Below are 21,041 nucleotides of genomic sequence, written 5' to 3' on the forward strand. Positions count from 1 at the left end.
TTAGAATTTTGTTCTACATTTTTCTCCAGTTCTGTCTGAGACTTGCTATTGTGATCCTTGTCAGAACAGTCAGTGGTGGTAGCCAGGCACCATCTAGTTGTACTGGACTCTGACTGGTGGAGGCCATGGTAGTTGTGGTCCATTAGTCCTTTGGACTAATCTTTCCCTTGTGTCTTTAGTTTTCTTCATTCTCTCTTGCTTCCAAAGGGATGAGACCAGTGGAATATCTTAGATGGCCACTCACAGGCTTTTAAGACCCCAGATGCTACTCAACAAAGTGGAATGTAGAACATATTCTTTATTATTTTTTTAAATGCCAATTGAGCTGGATGCTCCCCGAGACCATGGTCCCCACAGCCCCCATCACAGTAATTCAGCCCCTCGGAGAGTTTGGATGTGTCTATGGAGCTTCCGTGACCTTGCCTTTACAAGTTGTGCTGGCTTCCCCATATTGTGTACTGTCTTACCCTTCACCAAGGTTACCACTTATCTATTGTCTATTTAGTGTTTTTTTTTTTTACCCTACCCTCCCTCATAACCATCAAAGATTGTTTCTTTTTTCATGTAAATGTTTTCATAGTAGTGGTCTCATACAATATTTGTCCTTTTGTGATTGACTTATTTCACTCGGCATAATACCCTCGAGATTAATCCATGTTGTGAGATGCTTTGCAGATTCATCATTGTTCTTTATCATTGAGTAGTACTCCATTGTGTGTATATACCATAGTTTGTTTATCCATTCATCTGTTGATGGGCATCTAGGTTGTTTCCATCTTTTTGCTATTGTGAACAATGAAGATCCAGGCATATTCTTCGCCATTTGTGGTGGGGCAAACACAGTGACTTGGGTAGGTCAGGTCAACATGTTATTTGCTGTGGTGAGCATACTCGTATCTTGGAGATATACAGCCTCACAAACGAGCACCTAAAAGCTCCTAGGCCATTACAAATATGCCGTCAGCTCTCTCCATCCCTCCTTCCTGTAAGTAAAGGATAATGAGTCAATAAAAGATAATTAAATAAATACAATCAATGGTATTTATCATTTAGCATTAATTAGCCTACTATCCCTTTGAGGTGGTAGGCAGGCGGCTATTTTGAAAGATTTTGTTCTATCACCTTTTAGTACAATTGCAGCCTTTTCATTGGCAGTAACACGAGCAACCTGGAGCAGGGCTTGATGAGAAGAAAGATCTTTTTTTTTTTTTAAACTAGATAGTGAAGTGACACAGCCTAGAGTTGAGTTGGAAGAAAAGAAGGGGTAGTGTGCACAGGGAGAGAAGACAGATTCCATGAGGAAGGGTAAATGTGAAATAGTCAGGATTCGGTCCTATTTGGAAAGGAATTCTACTAGTGAGTGTTTACTGAAGATAGGAGAGGACTAAATTACAGGTTAAAATGTGGAATGGGTGGCATAAAGTTTCAAGTTTGAATTTTCGCATCATTGGAAAAATCAGGGAAGAACAAAAAATATTCAGAAATGAGGATGTGATGACAAAAGACAAATGTTTACTTACTCGACACAGACAGTTCCTTTTTTTTGTTTTGAACTAGTGGTGATTATTGAATGAGTGAATTCTGTGTTTTTCTGTAAACATGATTGAACCTACTCTCACAGGATTTTGCAGTGTTTTATCTGACAGAATTTAAAATAGCCTACAAAGATCTCCATGTTCATCTTGAAAACATAACAGACCTTTCAAAACAGCCATAATAGGGCAAAAAAAAAAAATATTGATGTTTAGTTTGCCTTTGTTTTGTTACAGAGAACTTTACCTCCATTCCATGCAAGCCTCCACCTCCTCCAAAAATAGAAAGGAAATTTCCACCTTATACCGGCTTTGGTTCTGAAGAGGATTCTCTCCGCTCCTGCATTGGTCTCAGGCCCACACCTTATCGGAGGGACTTCAGGAAGTTGGTGGAAAAAGACAGGTGCTTGAAGGGAACCATGATTGTAGTCTAATCTTTCCTAAATGGGTTTGGGTTTATAATACAGTCCTTGTGACAAAGCAGATTATCGCTCACCTCATCTAATTCCCAATCCAGGGAAACATTGTTAGAGCTTTTTAACAAAGGTGATTAGTGTGCAAGTATCAACAGGTTTTTACATGAGTGCTTATTTGAATAAGTGTTATCTGCAGACCCCTAAAGCCTTATTATACCCAATGTAGGTGGCCTCTCCCATATGTGTCCCTCAAGGTTGTCCTTAGGAAATGGTTTTGAGCAGGGCTTAGCAAACTCTCTCTTAAAGGACCAGATAGTAAATATTTTAGTCTTTGCGGGCCATAAAGTCTCTGTTCACAACTGCTCAACTCTGCTGTTATAGCGAGGAAGCAGCCAGAGATAGTATGTAAACAAATGTGTAACGACGGTCCAATAAAACTATTTATGGACACTGACATTTGAATTTCATGCAATTTCTACATATCACAAAGTATTATTTTTCTTTTGATTTTTTTCAATCATTGAAAAATGTAAAAACCTTTCTTAGTTTACAGGCCATACAAAAACAGGTGGTGGGCCAGATTTGGCCCACAGGTCATAGTTTGCCAACCCTTGGTATAGAGGTTTCAGTGATTTATAGCTGTTTTCCAAAAGTTATTTGGCAATTAGAAGTGTTGTTTTGAGAGGTTTGGTTGAGTTTAGTAACCACAGATTGCTCACATGGCTGAATATAATTTCAAAAGATGGACTCTCAAAAGTATTTCTAACATATGTGAGGAAAAATCTGTCCCTGAATCATGCAGCTAGAATGTGGGCATGGCCGATGGCTACATTGCTTCTGCAGAGAGAGCAGACCCTGGAGAAAGAATTGGAGAGGGAAGTGGTGGGGCAGTATTGCAGATGTTTGAACAGGATGCGGCTGAAAATTGAAGCCCTGTGTGAGGGAGATAATGGGTCAAGAGAACCTGGGGGAGAAAAATGATTAAGGGAAAATGTAATAAGACTAGAAGAAGAAAAACATGGCATCCTGAATTTGATAAAATTTAGTGGCGTGAGATGCTATTGAACATTTTGAAGTAGAAAGAGCAGTAATTCTTATGTAGCTTTAAAAATGATGAACATATATTATTATTGAGAGTTGTACAGAATGTCTAAAGGGATTTTTTTGGTCATGACATAATGTCCTTTGTCTTCCAATAAACAATCCTTTATTGTTAAGGATTTTAGTTTTATTTTTAAGTTTTAGAATCGATGCTACTCAAAGTGTGATTCCCCAAACCAGAAGCATCAGCATCACTTGGGGGCTCGTTAGAAATGCTCGTTGCTGTACTTTACCCCAGACCTACCAAAAAACACTAGTTGTAGTTCTGCCCCATAGGGTTTCCAAGGCTGTAAACCTTTATGGAAAGCAGACTGCCACTGCTTTCTCCATGGAGTAGCTGGTGGGTTCAAACCACTGACCTTTCGGTTAGCAGCCGAGCGCTTAACCACTGTGCAACCAGGGTCCTCCACCCCAGACCTACTTAGTCAGAGACTCTGTAGGTGACACCCAGCATTCTGTGCTTGAACACCCTCCAGGTGATTCTGATGTACACTAGTGCTTCAGAACCACTGATTTAGATCATGTAAGAGACACATCAACTTGTACTCCATTCTCCCTCATGGATAACACTATTTATTATGAGGTTCCAGGGCAGGACTTTTGATGGATACTTTTTACTAACTAGGGTTGTTAAGGGCATTCACCTTGAGGTGGGCAGGAAGAATGTCCCTATTATAAAATGAGAAGGAATTTTTCTTAGAAGCAAACAAGATGAACTATTATCCAGGGTGTTGCTTCTGGAACCCATTGTGTAAACTTGCCCACAGAACACTGATTATAGATAGCATTCTATGTCCTTGTCATACTGTCATGGAGGCAGGACGGCACTCTAGGCACGGACATCTCTAATTTCATTTCTTCCTGTCCACTTGCTCGTTCTGTGCCAGGAATGTACTTCCCTCAGGCTCCTCCTACACAGTGACCTTGTTTCTATGGTAACAGGCACATTCAGCTGGAGACTTATACATGAATTTGAATAACCAAGGTTTAAAAACTGCGAGAACGTGAGAAAAATGATCTCACAAAGCATATGAAGAATAGCTACTTAATGCAAATAAACTGTGAATTGAGACATGACATTCTACATGCTATATATTGATTATATATTGGTTCTTAATTTTTTTTTTTTAATTATTGTGTGAGGATAACACTGTTTTACCATGAGTCCCTGGGGGGAATAGTTTCAAATTAAAGCATATGAGGTTTTTGATGCACATGAAGACTTTCTGTATCGTCTGGGTAAGTATCATGGTGGTGGCCTGCTGAGGAGATTGTCTAGTGTGACTTAGGAGAACCTGAATAATATCTGAATTAGTTACTTTTTCTTTTGTGTGCTCAAATACTCTGCTGATCATATGTCTAATAAGAGTAATTAGTGGACCGTGTGATAATTACCATATGGTACTTCATCTCATTTGATTCTCAAAACAACCTTGTGAAGTAGATAATTATTATTGTATCCATTCTTCACACAAGGAAACTGAGGCACAGAGAGACTATATAACTTGCCAAAGATCACACAATTAATTTTTGGTTGAATTAGGATTTGAACCCAGGGAAGTCTGATTTCTGGAGTTCACCCTTCTTGCCACAGAAACTGAAATCACCACATTGTATAGTAATTATTCAGTTAAGTAATATGGGCACCCCCTAGACCAAGAGCTCCTTGAGGTCAGGGTCTGGCCGTATTGCTTCCCTAGAGCTAGAACCAAACCCAAACCAAAACCAAACCCATTGCCGTCAAGTTGATTCCAACTTACAGCGATCCTGTAGGACAGAGTAGAACTGCCCTATAGAGTTTCCAAGGAGTGCTTGGTTAATTTGAACTACTGATCTTTTTGGTTAGCAGCTGTAGCACTTAACCACTACGCCACCAGGGTTTCTAGAGCTAGAACAGTGCTTTCTATATACTTGAGGCTCAATGAATATTTTGTCCAATGAGGGAGGGAATGGATGAATAAGTGAGTAAATAGAATAAACACTCATTTTCCCAATTCTTAGTGATGGCTAAAAGAAACAGAAGACTTCCCACCTGGAAGATTATTATCTCAGACTTGTACTATTAATAGCCATATAACATACAGAAGTTCATAGTATAATCTTAATCTCTGATTTGTTTCAGACATTATCCATGTGCTATCCCCATAAGTCATTTTTTCCTTTTTATTTATTTGTTTTTACCATCCAGAAAAATAGCACTTCATATCGCTACCAACCACAAGATTCTATTGTTGTCATTAGGCGCCATCGAGTCAGTTCTAACTCGTAGTGATCCTGTGTACAACAGAACAAAGCACTGCCTGGTCCTGTTCCATCCTCATAATCGTTGCTATGTTTGAGCACGTTGTATCAATCCATCTCGTTGAGGGGGATTGATTTTTCTTCCCTCACTCTCTACTTTACCAAGCATGATGCCCTTCTCCAGGGACTGGTCCCTCCTCATAACATGTCCAAAGTACGTGAGACAAAGTCTTACCATTCTCCCTTCTAAGGAGCATTCTGGCTGTACTTCTTTCAAGACAAATGTGTTCATCCTTCTGGCAGTCCGTGGCATATTCAGTGTTCTTTGCCAACAGCATAATTCAAAGGCATCAATTCTTCTTCGTTCTTCCTTATTCACTGTCCGGTTTTTGCATGCATGAGGCGATTGAAAGCACCTTAGTGCTTAAGGTGACATATTTGCCTTTTAACATTTTAGAGAGGTCTTTTGCAGCAGATTTGCTCAATGCATCATTTGATTTCTTGACTGCTTATTCCGTGGGCATTGGTTGTGGATCCAAGTAATATGAAATCCTGACAACTTCAGTATTTTCTCCACTTATCATAATGTTGGAAGCCCCGGTGACATAGTGGTTAAGCGCTACGGCTGCTAACCAAGAGGTCGACAGTTCAAATCTTCCAGCCGCTCCTTGAAACTCTATGGGGCAGTTCTACTCTGTCCTCTAGGGTCGCTATGAGTTGGAATCGACTCGACGGCAATGGGTTTGGTTTTTGGGTTTTATCATGATGTTGCTTATTGGTTCAGTTGTGAGGATTTTTGTTTTCTTTATGTTAAAAGTGTAATCCATACTGAAGGCTGTAGTCTTTGATCTTCATCAGTAAATGCTTCAAGTCCTGTTCACTTTCAGCAAGCAAGGTTATGTCATCTGCATATCGCAGGTTGTTAATGAGTCTTCATCCAATCCTGATGCCATGTTCTTCGTATAGTCTAGCTGCTCAGACTATTTGCTCAGCAATGTTTTTTTTTAAATATTTGCCCATACAGATTGAATAAGTATGGTGAAAGGTTATAACCCTGATGCACACCTTTCCTAATTTTAGATCACACAGTATCCCCTTGTTCCATTTGAATGACTGCCTCTTGGTCTATGTACAGGTTCCTCATGAGCACAATTAAGTGTTCTGGAATTCCCATTCTTTGCACTGTTATCCATTATTTGTTACGATCCACACGGTCAAATGCCTTTGCATAGTCAGTGAAACCTAGGTAAACATCCTTCTGGTATTCTCTGCTTTCAGCTAAGATTTATCTGACATTAGCAATGATATCCCTCATTCCATGTCTTCCTCTGAATCTGGCTTAAATTTCTGGCAGTTCCCTCTCAAGGTACTGCTGCAACTGTTTTTCAGTTATTTTCAGCGTAATTTTTACTTGTGTGTGATATTAATGATACTGTTTGATAATTTCCACATCCCATTGGATCACCTTTCTTTGGAATGGGCACCTATATATATATATCTTCCAGTCAATTGGCCAGGTAGCTTTGTATAGATGAATGAACGCTTCCATCATTGTATCCATTTGTTGAAACGTCTCAATTGGTATTCTGTCAGTTCCTGAAGCCTTGTTTTTTTGCCAGTGCCTTCAGTGCAGCTTGTACTTCTTCCTTCAGTACCATCAGTTCTTGATTGTATACTACCTCCTGAAATGGTTGAATATCGACCAGTTCTTTTTGATATAAAAAAAAAAAATTTTTTTTTTTTTGTGTATTCCTTTCATCTTGTTTTGATGCTTCCTGAGCCATTCAGTTTTTTTGCCCATAGAATCCTTCAATATTGCAGCTTAAGGCTCGAGGTTTCCAGTAGGTAGATAACCCTGGGCAAGCCATTCATTTTCTTGTTTAACAAATATTTACTGAGTACCTAATGTGTGTCAATCAGTGATCTAGATGCTTGGGATACATCATTGAACAAAATGGACACAAAGCCCTACCTTCATAGAACTTACATTCTAGTTGAGAGAGGCAGACAGTAAACAATAAAGATAATATCTTATATCTTATCGTATATAAAAGATTTCAAGTACTGTGGAAAAATAAAGAAGGTATTAAGTTGTTATGAAAAAAAAGAAAGGCAAACTGGGGGTTGGGGATGAGGAACACAGGCTTTCATTTTAAATAATATGTTTGGGATAGATGTTACTGAGGAAGGGAAGCGTGATCCAGGCAGAAGGAACAGTCAGTGCAGAGACCCAGAGCAAGGAGCATGCGTGGGATGTGTGAGGAACAGCAAGGTAGCCAAGATGGATAGAGTAGCTGAGTAAGGGACAGAGTAGACAGAGATGAAATAAGGAAGTGAATGGGAGTTCAGATCACATAGGGCCTTATAGGCCATTATAAGGATTCTTTTGATCTTCAGTGATAAGGGTAGCCATTGGGAGATTTTAGCAGAGGAGTAGCTTCATCTGATTAACATTTTAAAAGAATCACTCCAGACACAGTGTTGCCAATAGACTGTAGAAGGGCAATGGTGGAAGTTAAGACCAGTTAAGAGGCTACTGCAGTGGTATAGAAGAAAAGTTATGGTGGCTTGCATCTGGGTGAGTGCAGTGGAAGTAATGGGAAGTCATAGTTTCTGGAAATATTTTGAAGGTAGAGCCAATAGGATTTCCTGAGAGGCTGGATATGAGGTATGAACTAATTGAGCAGTCAAGGATGACCCCCAAGGTTTTGCCCTGAGCAGCTGGAAGGATGGAATTGCCATCCACTAAGATGAGAAGACTGCAGGTAGAGTAGGTTTGGTGACAAGAGCAGAAGTTCAGTTTTGGAATAAGTTTTGAGATGTTTTACTGGGTTTTTATTAGATATCCAGTGTAGATATTGAGGAGAAAGTTGGATATATGAGTCTGGGCTTCAGGAGCAAGGTCTGAGCTAGAGATAGAAATTTGGAAGTCAATAGCATATAGAAGGTATTTAAAGCAATGATATTAAATTGCATTAAAGCCTTGTATGGGTGAAATCACCAAGGAAGTGAATATACATAGGAGGATTACCAAGGAATAAGCCCTCGGATACCCCAAGTGAAGAGGTTGGGTAAAAGAGGAGGAACCAACAGAGGAGACTGAAAAGCAGCAACCAGGGAGGTAGGAGCAAAACCTAAAGAACATGGGGTCATGAAAGCCAAGTGAATAGGAGCGTTATGGAAGAAGGTGTGATTATTTGTGCCAATTGTGTAATTGGTCAAGTTAGAAGTGGACTAAGAATTACCCATTGGAATTGGCATTGTGAAGATCAGCATTACCTTGACAAGAGCAGTTTAGGTGGAGCAGATCTAAAGGAAGTGGGTTTAAGAAAGACTGAAAGGAGAGGAATTAGAGAAAGTGAGTTTAGATAACTCTGGGCTATGTGTAGAAAAAATTAAGACATGGCTCTAGCCCTAGATATTTATAATTTTGGGGGGAAAATGGGAATAAACACATTACTAAACCAAGCTAAATAAAACAAAATAGACCAGCCAAGAGTATAAGTCTATACAGGGCTAAATTGGGTGTGACATAGTAGGTGCAGGAGATCTGAGTAGGGCAGCCATGGTAAAGGAGAGTTCTACTCTTTGGTGCTCAAATGGGTGGACAAGACTCTGGACAGGCAAAGGGCAAGATGAGGTATGCCCTGGGGGAGAGATGACACCAAGTGAAGATCTGGAAGCAGAAAGGAGCAGAGTATGGGGCTGTAAATGAAGTGGCTGGCGTGACTTGAGCAGAAGGATATGTTATAGGTGATCATGAAAAACAGCTGTATGTATGTGCGGTTCGACCTATTAATAGCCTCGAAAGCCAGACTGAGTAGTATAGGTGGTACAGTTGGAAGCCGGAAAACTGCTGACATTTTTTGAGTGCTGGGAGTATTGTGATGAAAAGAGTGTTTAGAGGAGTTTGTTAATTACTTTACTAGTCAAGGAAATATCTCAAGACACTTGCAGTGTTTCTCAAAGTGTGTTCTGGGGATGACCTCATCAGAAACTCCTGGGGTACGTATTAAAAATGCAGGAAGATACAGGCTAACCACTGAATCCATATCTCTAGGGGTGGGACTCTGGATTCTGTTGATTTAACCAGCTCCCCAGGTGACTTATAAAAGTCACCCTAAAGTTTGTGAGCTACTAGCCTAAAGATTTTATTTAGGTAGACTATATTTTTGGTTGCCAAGATCTCCATAACACTAAAATTAGGCTAAAACATGGTGGATGAAACATGTAAAAATTTACATATAACATATATGGTTATAAATTTATATAAGTTCTAAGAAGTTACATTTGCAGTAGTATTCATTTGGCCTGAGGTTAGACCTCAATTCAGTTGTTTCAGTGATATTTCAGGCATCTGTAAACTTATGAATCTTTCATAAGAGCGGGCTACCAAATCTTTTCATTACTTACAAATCCAATTATATGTTGGAGAAGATGGTAGACTAGGTAGAGCTGTCCCCAGCACTGTATGAGGTCTCTCTGAGGCCTGAGAAACTCAGAACTAAGACAACAGAGCTATGGAGATCTGGCTTTTTTTTTTTTTTTTTTTTTTGCCTGGGCTTCCCTGGGGCTGGAGCTCCTGGGTCATACAGTTAATGCTCTGGGGTACTAACCCAAAGATTGGAGGTTCAAGTCCACCAAGAGGTGCCTTGGAAGAAAAGTCTGATGATTTACTTCTGAAAAAGTATTCATTGAAAACCCTATGGGGCACAGATCTACTCTGAAACACATGGGGTCGCCCTGAGTCGGAATCCACTCAACGGCAACTGGTTCCCTGGGGCTAGCTTTCGAAATTGCTGTTCTTCATGTCCCATGAGGACTCAAGCTGGGAATCTTGAGACCATGCTCTTTCAGCCCTGCTTCCTTGAACAATCAAGAAAGGGGCAGAGAAAAGTGCTTTTTACCTTTGCAAATCAAAAATACTTGTCTGTTTTTGCTTTTGTTTTCCCCATCGCTTTCCAGTGAACATTTTCCAAAATGAATTTCAACATGGTAGAGTCTGCCAATGGGGACTTCTCTCCTTAGAGTTGTATCAGGGAAGTGATGAATATGGTTTATTTTACTGTGAACCTCCCTGGGGTAATGATTTTGATTATTGAAGATCTACCTTAGGTCTGCTATTTGTTGCTAAGTCCTCTTTTCACTGGCTAGTATCAGCAGACATGCTTCTGCTGACAGACCAGCAGTTACTTTCTTTCATGACCAGGCAGTCAACTTTGGGAACTAGAATTTGATCCCATCTTCAATCTACCAGATTATTCTATTCATGCATACACAGGATGCTGTGCATTGATTCTAATCTATACAGATCTTACAACAACTTTCTTCAAACATTTATTGAGTACTTGTAATTACAAAGTGTTACAGTAGGCATTAGTTAATAAGACACAGTCCTTGTCCTTGCAAAACAGACCTTGGCCTCTTACAATATGGGTGAGAAGTGCTATAAAAAAGGCAGGTCCATAATATTTTTTAGAGCATTTGAAAAAGTCAATTTTGCTCTTGAGGGGAGACGGGGGAATCCAGGGAACTCAGAGAGGAGAGGATATCATCCAGAAGGAAGGGAAAAAATGGGCATGCGAAAGTGACTGGCGAAAGGGGAAGGTGGCTTCAGGCACGGGAACAGCACACGCTCTGGGGTACTCCAGCGACAAGGACTAGTTGCTTGTGCTTCTTTCTGATATGAGTATTGTGACTGTGGACTAGACTTGTGATTAGAAAAGAACAAGCCTTGAATGTAGCTAGTATGAGAAAGGTGTTTATGGCATTTGTTTTGGGTAAATTTTCTCAGTGTTACCTAGGACACCTAGGACATGGAAAAGAATACAAGATATTTTAATAAGTTGAGAAAGATCCTCAGTATATAGACTTAGACCCTTAATAAGGAGACAGTTGAGGTCTTTCACTTGGGAGAATTTATGTTACTATCTTAAGACCGTGGCATACTTTTTGCAGGTTTTCTTACATAGATAATGTGTGGAAGATTACTTGTGTAATGGTATAACCCTCATTTCTCTTCCATTTAGCTATGGCTACATAAGCTATACACTTCGATTTTTTGCAAGACTAATCACACACAAATGTGCTGATGTGGACAGGATGTTCGTTATTTCGTATTTTCTCAGTGATAACACAATGTCAGTGTTTGAACCTACAGACAGGAATTCAGGTAAGAGACATACCTCTCATAGGATTTTCTTTGGAACGTTTACTGTTTCTTCATTTTTAAAATTAGAGACTGTGATCTAACTTTATAGCCTACGTGATCTAAGATAGTGGCTTTTAATTTTTTAAACTAACAGAGTTATTTTTACAAAGATCTCTTAAATGAAAATCCAAACATATAAAATGGTAAAAACAAGGGTAGTTTTGGTTGGCTTAGCCCTGTGGAACCCAGAGCATCTCCTTTTTGCCACTATCCCCCTTCCTCTGTGGCATCTGAGGCACCTCTGTGGAATCCAAGGGCTTTAAAATCATGACCTAGCTGCCACCAATTCCACTCAGCCAGCGAGACAAGGACTATTCTTGATAGCCCTGCTTGTAATTTTTTTGCTTGATTTTAAGACAAGAATCCCAGATGAACATTTAATTTTCAGGGCTCATCTTCCTCTGGTCCTTTGGTCTGTTGAAACTGTTGCCAAGATTCTAGCACACAGGCCTACACAATGCCTCTCTGCAGTGTGGCCATGTCTGAGGGGAGCCATTGATTTTTCACTTACCAAATTATGAACCTACAGAGCTCTGTTCTTTGTCCTAACCCACTTAACACTATGCGTGCTGAATACACAAATTTGGGAAGAATAATCAATGGTACACTGGTAAACTACCTCTCTGAAGGAAAAAAAAAAGTCCTGATTTGGAACGTTTGCTATTTTCCATGGTGTAAAACCCCAATCTTGGCCAATGTTAAGCTACTGACAGTTTAACAACCAGCTTGCAAAATCCATGAAACTTTATCAGCTCTCGTGAGCTAGTATGAGCCACTCAGCCCACCAATGAATAATGAATAATTTGTATAACTAAGTCAGGCTCCAAAGTGATTTGTATAATGGATCAAATATTAAAATATGAAATTGAATAGGCATGAATATAACGACGTCATACTCTTAAAGGTCAAGAAAAATAAACTCTGTAAATCTAGAATGGAGAAGATGTGGCCAAGCAAATTGCAACAAAGGGCGATGGTAGTCAACTATGAACTTCATAGTAGTAACTGCAGTCGTTACTGAGTATCTACTATTGTCCTTATAAGAACTTTATGAAGTTAAATTTTGTGTAAGTCCAGGTCCTCTGAGAAGGAAATGCCAAGACAGGATTAAATGTGCAAGAGATTTATTTGGGAAAATGCTGGTAAGGGAAAATGTGGAAGGAGCTTGAAGAGGCCGTGGGAAGGAAGGAGGGGGGGGTCTTAGACTGTGATGAAATTCTAAGAAAGTTTCTACAAGGCTGATGGATAGTCTTAGAACCAAAGTCACTAGTCGAAGAGGCTTCCATCTTGCCTTGCTCAATCATTTGTTATCAGCACAGCCTGTGGGAAACATGACCTCAGCACAAACCTGGGGATGAATTTCAGAATGCAGCAGCTGGAACCCTCCATCAATTATACAATTATATTCCCCATAATAAACAATCTGAGAGACATATTTTTATGGTCCCCACAAGTTTTATTCCCATTTTACCAATGAGAGTTCAAAAGGTTCAGAGAGATCAAATAACTCCTAAAGATTATCCAAGAAGCAAATGACAAAGCCAGGATGGAATCCAGCTCTATTTGGTTCCAGAGCCTATGTCGTTCTACCACTTACGTTTTCTGAAAGTGGTAGGAGGAGTATGATGAAGCTGACCACAAAAGCTAATCTGGTGTATCAGTTTATATTCATAGGTCTATAAATTTCAGTTCAATATCAGAAGATACTAGATCCTTGTGTTTAACTTAGGAGGTTAAAAAACAATACCCAGGAGAAAGCAGATGAAATGGTGAGAATTCTAGAAAGTAAGAAATATGAGGCATTCCTAAAAGAATCAAAGATAATTTACCTATTGGGGGGGAAGACTTAACGGAATTCCCATAGTTATCTTCAAACACTTACAGAAGAAGTAAGACATTTTATACCTAATCTATACGTCAGACTAAGTATAAGACATCATCTGGAACAAATATGTGGAAATAAGCTCAAGTGAGTAGTTTTCTAACTTGTACTGTTCAAGCATGCTCTGCAGATGAGTGTCTTCCTGCTGTTCCACATTACAAGTATACTTCTGGGCATGTAGCGTGTACCTGATAGGTGCTTATTGGATTGGGGAGAGAGTAGGGAGAGGAAAGAAAAGGCTTTCTTTAACAGACTCCCCTACCCAAACCCAATGCTCAATGTTGCCGAGTCGATTCCGAGTCACAGCGACCCTATAGGCCAGAGTAGAAGTGCCCCATAGAGTTTCCAAGGAACACCTGGCGGATTTGAACTGCCAACCCTTTGGTTAGCAGCTGTAGCATTTAACACTCCCCTAGGAAGTCTTATTTCTTTACCCACTGCCTTATTCTTCTCTTAAGTCTAAGAGTGAGGGGATGGTTGCACAACATGATGAATGTAATTAATTTCTCTGAATTGTGCATGTAAAAAATGTTGAAATGGCAAACGGTTTGTTGTATGTATACATGTATATAGTTACCACAATTAAAATATTTAAAAAAAGAATGATAGGCAATATGAGTTCACAGATAAGTTACAGTCTTTGTTTGAGGATGAAGTAACTATAAAGGCAAGTCATACTGTTTCTTAAAAATAAATGCTACTCATTAACTTTTCTCTTTTTTTGATAGGACTTACTGGTGGAAGGTTCTTACGAAGAGATCGTGTTAAGAGGCCTGGACAAGAAGTCTTTAAAAGTGAACTATCGGAATATATCCAGCCTGAGGAGCTGTACGTTGGAGCTAGAGTAAATGTGAATGGCTACATATTCCATTTGCTCAATGCTGATGAATATACCTTAAGTTACATGGAGAAGAATTCAGATAAGGTTAGGTTCCTTTGTGGAATTATCGACTTGCCACTCAGCACTGTGCACTTTGTTTTTCTTCCTCTAGTGCCTTTTCTTCTTCCTCTTGCTACAGGTTTTACATAGTGCATTCGCACATGTGGGCATGAATAATGGATCAGCACAACTTGGCCCCGGGGCCTTGCCACAGAGGCCAGGTCCTTGTCTACTCTGTTTACAAGCTGGATTCTCCGCTGCCCAGCATCACAGATTCCAGGCACAGGCAGGAGGCAGGCCCCACATTGAATCAAGTTTCCTTGGTTTTCTGCTGATGCTGACAATATTTTCAGAAAGAATTTCAATGACTGTAGGAGAGGCAGAAAATCTGGTGATACACACTGTGCCATCCCAGTTAATTGGCACAGGCCAACAGAGAAGGCCAAGACCTGAACAAACAGAAGCCCCAAGGGGACCCAATAGTTGCTGTGGTTGCAACTTCCCATAACAGTAGCCATGTGAGGTCAAAATAAGAATACAAGGAGAAATTGACAACAGTGAGCTCAAAGAGTTTGGCCTGAAGCTCTATTTGATGTAAGATGGCAGATGGGTACTGTTGCTAAAAGTGCCATTATGGCAGTGCTATTCAGTAAAAATAACACATTGATAAAATCTTGATATTAAATGTGGCTTAGTTCAGTGTGCAAACATGTTTATTTGGGAATCGTTGCCCACAGTTTGAATGTCTATCTGGAAAAAATTTGTTTGGACAGTTCACCTGTAAGTAATAATATTTATGTACCATTTATATACATGCAGAGTGCCATCTCATTTATATATAAAGTTCTCAGGCTTAAGTTGCTAAGATCAGTCTGTGTATATCACATCATCTGTGTCAATTTGGATCCTCTGGGAAGGAGTTACCGAGGTAGAATTAGACATGTGAAAGATTTATTGGGAAAATACCTGTGAAGGATAAAGGAGGAGAAAGAGTAGGAGTATGCAGGGAGAGCCTTCAGACCATGATGCAGTTCTGCCCCCTGTGAAAGGAGAAGGGGAAGGAAGGAGGGTTGGGTAGGAAGAGCCTCAGGCTGCCGTGCAGCTCTGAGAAAGTCTCAGCCAGGCCAATGTGGAGCCCCAGAGCAAAGGCTGCCCATCTGAGGAGTCCCACATCTGGCAGGAGTGACCCAGCTCTAGTACCCAACTATTGGCTGGAAGCAGCTTGGGAAAAAAGCTTGGCCTTGGCATGAATTCTCTGTGGATCCCCAAGATGCTGCACCTGGAGTCTAATGGCTAACGATGCTATTCTCAGTGGGTTCTCTGGTAGGGAGGCCTGGGCGGTGCCCCCCCCATGCCTACCTCACCATCTCTCCATCTTTAATGTTAGGAATTAAGGCTATTGTAAAACTGTGATCTGGTATCTATTAAAATACACTGAATTCAGGTGAGAGGCTAAGTAATAGGGCAGTTAATGATTTCTGGAGGTCAGCAGGACTGGTTTGGAAACCTGACTCTATGCTTACTAACTGAGGGACCTTAGAAAATTATCTTTGAATTTCAATTTCCTCATCTTTAAAATGGGAGTAATAATGGTTCATATCTCATAGAGTTGCCAGGAAGATTACATGTGATCATACATGTGAAGTGCTTAGTGATGTGTGGCCCATAGCAAGCTCAATCAGTGTAGCTATTTTAAATTAGGGTTCTATTTCCAAACAGAGAGCAAACTTATACCTTACTATAAAATATATGGAGCCTGAATATATATATATATATATATATATACATATATATATATATATATATTTTTTTAAGATATAAAGGGCTTTTCTCCCTTCAGAATGATAAAAGCAGGGCAGAACATTATCTAGTATCAGCATCCCAAATGAAAACTGCATTATTTTAAAACTACTCTGAACAAGTACATTCTGAGCAGAGACAGATTCACATACTCTTTAATATCAGTCTGAGGAGCTGTTTAAAAAGAGGTAATAGATCCTATCGTGGAAATAGATAAAAGGAAATGCAAGAAGAGGGGGCGTGGGGAGGATGGAGGATTGCGATAGGTGCCGAACCACCTGGGTCATTTTCTGCTAGAAGAGAGAGAGCTTCATACTAAATTACCATTAATGTTTTTATTTTCAAATTCAGTTCTTTTCATTTTTTATCTTTTAGCTGTTATTATTTACATCATTGCACTTTACTGGATTGAATAAGATGTGTGTTTATTAAGTTAAACACCTACTCACAAGGTGGGGGACAGGAGTAGCGCGCAGCCCGGGGATGAAAGTGAGGGGATTGCAGTGGTATATGTGTCTTCGACATACAACCTTGCCATGATTAGTGCCTCGCCTGCTGGCCAATAGTTCTAAGGAGCTCACTATAAATAGCTGGAGAAAATGGGAGTCTGCTTATCCAATTTGAATTCTCATTCTCTCTTGTAGGGTCTCCCAGCATATTGGGACAATGTCCAAGGGTTGGAGGAGGAAGCTAGGGTGGAAAGAGGGCTTGTTTGCTGATTCCTGTGGCCTGCAGTCCCTTGGACTCATTTCTCTCTGCTCTGGGGCCTGTGATGATGCCAACCATTGTCCAGCCTTAACTGATCCCAAGTTAGTCATGTCTTCACAGTGTTGGTCCCTTTGGAAAGACATGCCAGGTAGCTTCAGGTTCACAGTGTGAAGCCTTTTGCTGGACATTAGAAAGATCGGGCTCCCTAAGTCTCAAAAAATAAAATAAAATAAACCAAACTCGTTGCCATGGAGTTGATTTCGGCTCATAGCAACGTTATAGGACAGAGTAGAACTGCCCCATAGGGTTTCCAAGTAGCAGTTGGTGGATTCGAACTGCTGACCTTTTGGTTAGCAGCCGAGCTCTTAACCACTGCACCATCAGGGCTCCCGGTAAGTCTCAGGCATGTTTAAATATGTCTCCCCTTTCCTCTCCCCCTTCCAGTTTCCATTGAGCAACATTGAACTTGCCCTAGAAAAGCTGAAGGAAGCAAAACCAAGATCCAGAGAGGTCAAGCAGGCATTTACAGCTGCTGACTCTATGCTCACAAAGGTGCTGGATTATAATGCATTCAGGTAAGCAGCCTTCTGCTAGCAGTAATCTGTTTTCCCCTCAAAAAACAGAAGAACAATTTCTTCTCACATAATTTAATACATGCTTTTTATTTTATTATTTTTTTTTTTTATTAGGGATTGACATTTCATTGCATTTGTATTACTTTATGGTCACATTTTGCTTGTTAATACTCTAGTAAATTTTGTACATTTGCATATGAAAGGAGTTTATAGGTGAGAACCAAGAGACAAAAGCATAAAAAGGCAGTTGGTCATACTGTCTTGTGAATCATGGTGTTGAAGGACCAGGAAAATACCAGGAATGGAACATCTGAGTGAGAAAGGAGGGAAAAAATACAGCTAGGAGCACTCTTCTAAATTCTGTGAAACGAAAGAGGGACATCTCCCTAGGAACGTGATTAAAGTTGGAAGAGTGTAAACTTTCCTGATGGGTCAGAGAAAGGGTGATGTCCTAGTTTCCTAGTCCTGCTGGAATAGAAATACTGAAGTGGGTGACTTTAAAGGACGTTTATTTGCTCACGGTTCTAGAGGCTAGATGTCCAAATCAGGGTCTCAACCATGTCACTTCCTTCTGTGGGCCTCTCTCCTAGTTTCTGGTGGCTGCCAGTACTTCTTTGCTTGTAGATTATCCGAACATGTCATCTGTCTTTCCCTGTGTGTGTGTCTTTGTGTCTAGTCTGCTCTTTTTATAGCTCAGAAGTGATTAGGTTTAGGACCAACCTTATTTTGGTATGACCTAGTTTACCTTACAGACAGGATCATATTTACAGGTACAGGGTTAGAATTTCAACATGTTTTTTTTTGGGGGGGGATACAATTCAATCCATGTGTGCTTACACACACATGTATTTTGAAAGACATTAAAAATGTAGGATCTCAAAAAATATGGTGACAGTAGTTAGAAATCTTATAAGAAATCATGGACAATAAAGATTTTCCCTAAGGTAAAGCTGAATTCTGAGATTGTCCAGTGGCTGACCTAGGCAAATTTCCAAAAAGCGGAAACGCAGGGAAATTCAAATTCAGGTTCTAGTACAGTTGTGAGAGCCCTAACCCTGAAAACAAAGTGAATGGAGTGTTCAGGCGAATGTAAATTAAATCTTGGCTGAAGGACAAAGGGGACTTTCTCTTTAGGCTGAGAATTCTGGCTCTTGAGAACAATAGCGGCTGAAAGCTATTCAGTAACCAATGCTTGATTCAGTCAAGATGTGGACTGCCACATGAGAAAGTGAGCCCAGGAGAGGGCAGCATGGAGGTTCTGCCAACTTTGTTTCTAGAATTGCCTTGCATCAGTACTTGGTGAACTGGAACCCAACATTAGGCTCAGAGTATCATCCCAAGGGCTCATTTGATGTTTTATCAAAGCTCTTATGTATCTCCAAAATATTCTTTGGAGAGAACCAGTTAGAGGACATATTTTTATTGGTTAGAATTTCCAGTCTTCTGGGATCAATAAGAATTTCTAGTTCTCTGTTATTGTACATAGTAGCACACATGTTCTTAGCCTTTTGAAAAAGAAAGAGACAAAGAGCAAAGACAGTTGCTCAGGCCAGGGACTAATGGAAATAGTGGAGAAGCAAATAAGAAATTTCCATCAGAAACAAGGGAGTGGTTTTGTTTTATTATTTTGTGTCCTTTTACCAAAGCATTCATTCTCCCAACACTGTATCACAGTCCACTGGAAACACTTTAGTGAGTTTATGGGGCTTTTTGGGAAGCCCTTAGGGCCAGGAAGGAGATCCAAGGAGGAAAAGTTGCCCTGCAGATAGAGGCCTGACCCTAACCGTGGGTGGACTAAGTGACTGCCACACAGTGAGATTGGAGGGGTGGCCTCAAGGCCTTGCCTGCTTGGAAAGAGCCAGTTCCCTGGCCATTATGCCCTCTTCTGGCCAGAAATTGCTTAAGATGACAAACAGATCAGGTCACGCCCGGCTTGAAAACCATTCAGTGGTTAGCCATTGTCCTTACAATAACATCCAAACAGTTCACTGCAGCCTACAGGGGCTTGAGTGATGTGACTCTGTTTATGTTTCCAATGTCATCACTTCTTTTTCTCCAGCCCTATACTCTGGCCTCACTGGCTGTCTTTTAGTTTCTCAAACACATCAAGCTCTTTCCTGCCTCAAAGCCTGTGTACATGTGGTCACTTCTGCCTGGAATACCATGCCACCTTTCTTTCATGGCAAGCTCTAGGACACATATTAAACATTACTTCTAGGATACTTCTTTTTGGACCTATCCTACCTAAAGTAGATCATCCACTGTTCTTCTTATCCCCTGGTTTTTCTTCTTTTTTTTTCCATAGCACTTAGCATAACCTGCAATTTTATTTAGATATCTGTTTACTTGCTTTGTGTTTGTGTGTCCGTATGTTTGTGTCGTCTTCTGCTACAATGTGAGCTATGAGAGCAGGTACCTTGAGTGTCTTGTTCATTGCAGTATCCCCAGCATGTAGCACTGGGATCAATACGTATGCATACTTACTGAATGAAATAACGGGCCACCAGAATTACTCTTAGGAGTCCCTGGGTGGTGCAAACAGTTGATGTGCTTGGCTGCTAACCATAAGATTGGTGGTTTGAGTCTACCGAGCAGCACCTTGGAAGAAAGGCCTGGTAATCTACTTCTGAAAAATCAGCTATTGAAAACCCTGTAGAGCACAGTTCTACTTTGACACACATGGTCTTGCCATGAGTAGGAGTCAGCTTGATAACAACTGGTTTAGAATTACTCTTGGGAGCTCTAGTTTGGAGGTGGGACATTGTCTCCAGATAAGAGTAGGATGTCCTGGTTCATACAACATGCTCAGTTTGGGTACTGAGCCTTCTATGCTTGGGTCTCCTTTTCTGTGCTTAGCCCACAGAGGTAGGTCCCCAGCACGTGGTCTTAAACGCTCGTTTTTGCTCCTTACACCCTTCCTTTGGCAAAGGCAAAGCAATATCACACCCTAATTTAATTCTCTACTTGGCCCTTTCATCAGCTAGTATTTTTCTTTCTTTTATTTATGTGTGTATAGATTTACATATATTCTGGCTCCCCTCACCAGAATGTAACCTCCTTAAAGGCAGGAACCTTCCCTACCTTGTTTTCTGCTGTAGCCTTATCACTTATCACCAGTTGCTGTCGAGTCAACTCTGACTCATGGAGACTCCCATGTGTGTTGGAGTAGAACTGTGCTCCATGGGGTTTTCAGTGGCTGTTTTTTCAGAAGTAGATCACCAGACCTTTCTTTTGAGGTGCCTCTGGGTAGACTTGAACCTCCAACCTTTTGGTTAGCAGGCGAGCATGTTAACCATTTGTACAACCCAGGGCCCCGTCACTTATCACAGTGTTTGGCAAATTGTTGTTGTTGTTAGGTGCAGTTGAGTGGGTTCCGACTTATAGCAACCCTGGTGGCTTAGTGGTTAAGTGTTCGGCTGCTGACTGAAAGGTCGGCAGTTCAAATCCATCAGCCACTCCTTGGAAACCCTATGGGGCAGTTCTACTCTGTCCTATAGTGCCACTATGTGTTGGAATCGACTCGACCCCAATAGGTTTGGCAAAGAGTAGGCTATTAATCAATGTAGTTGAACAGATACGTTGTATCTAGCCCTGGCTGCTTTGGCCATGACCTGGAGAATGCTATTTCTGTACTAGTTCCTCAAGCTCAGACATTTCTCCTGAACTATGTAGGCTTGGCTATATGAATACCTCTG

The 21,041-nt window shown here is 40.6% G+C and overlaps 1 protein-coding gene across 1 annotated transcript in view; it reads left to right on the top strand.

The window, feature by feature from the left end:
- Window positions 1-21,041, top strand: part of EFHC2 (EF-hand domain containing 2) — a 230,156-nt gene that overhangs the window by 121,697 nt on the left and 87,418 nt on the right. The window contains exons 8-11 of the mRNA XM_049871277.1: window positions 1,770-1,935; window positions 11,320-11,462; window positions 14,112-14,308; window positions 17,216-17,346. Coding sequence (XP_049727234.1) covers window positions 1,770-1,935; window positions 11,320-11,462; window positions 14,112-14,308; window positions 17,216-17,346 — 637 coding nt within the window. The remainder of the gene's footprint in view (window positions 1-1,769; window positions 1,936-11,319; window positions 11,463-14,111; window positions 14,309-17,215; window positions 17,347-21,041) is intronic.

Source organism: Elephas maximus, chromosome X (assembly GCF_024166365.1).
Source record: "Elephas maximus indicus isolate mEleMax1 chromosome X, mEleMax1 primary haplotype, whole genome shotgun sequence".
NCBI lineage: Eukaryota > Metazoa > Chordata > Mammalia > Proboscidea > Elephantidae > Elephas > Elephas maximus.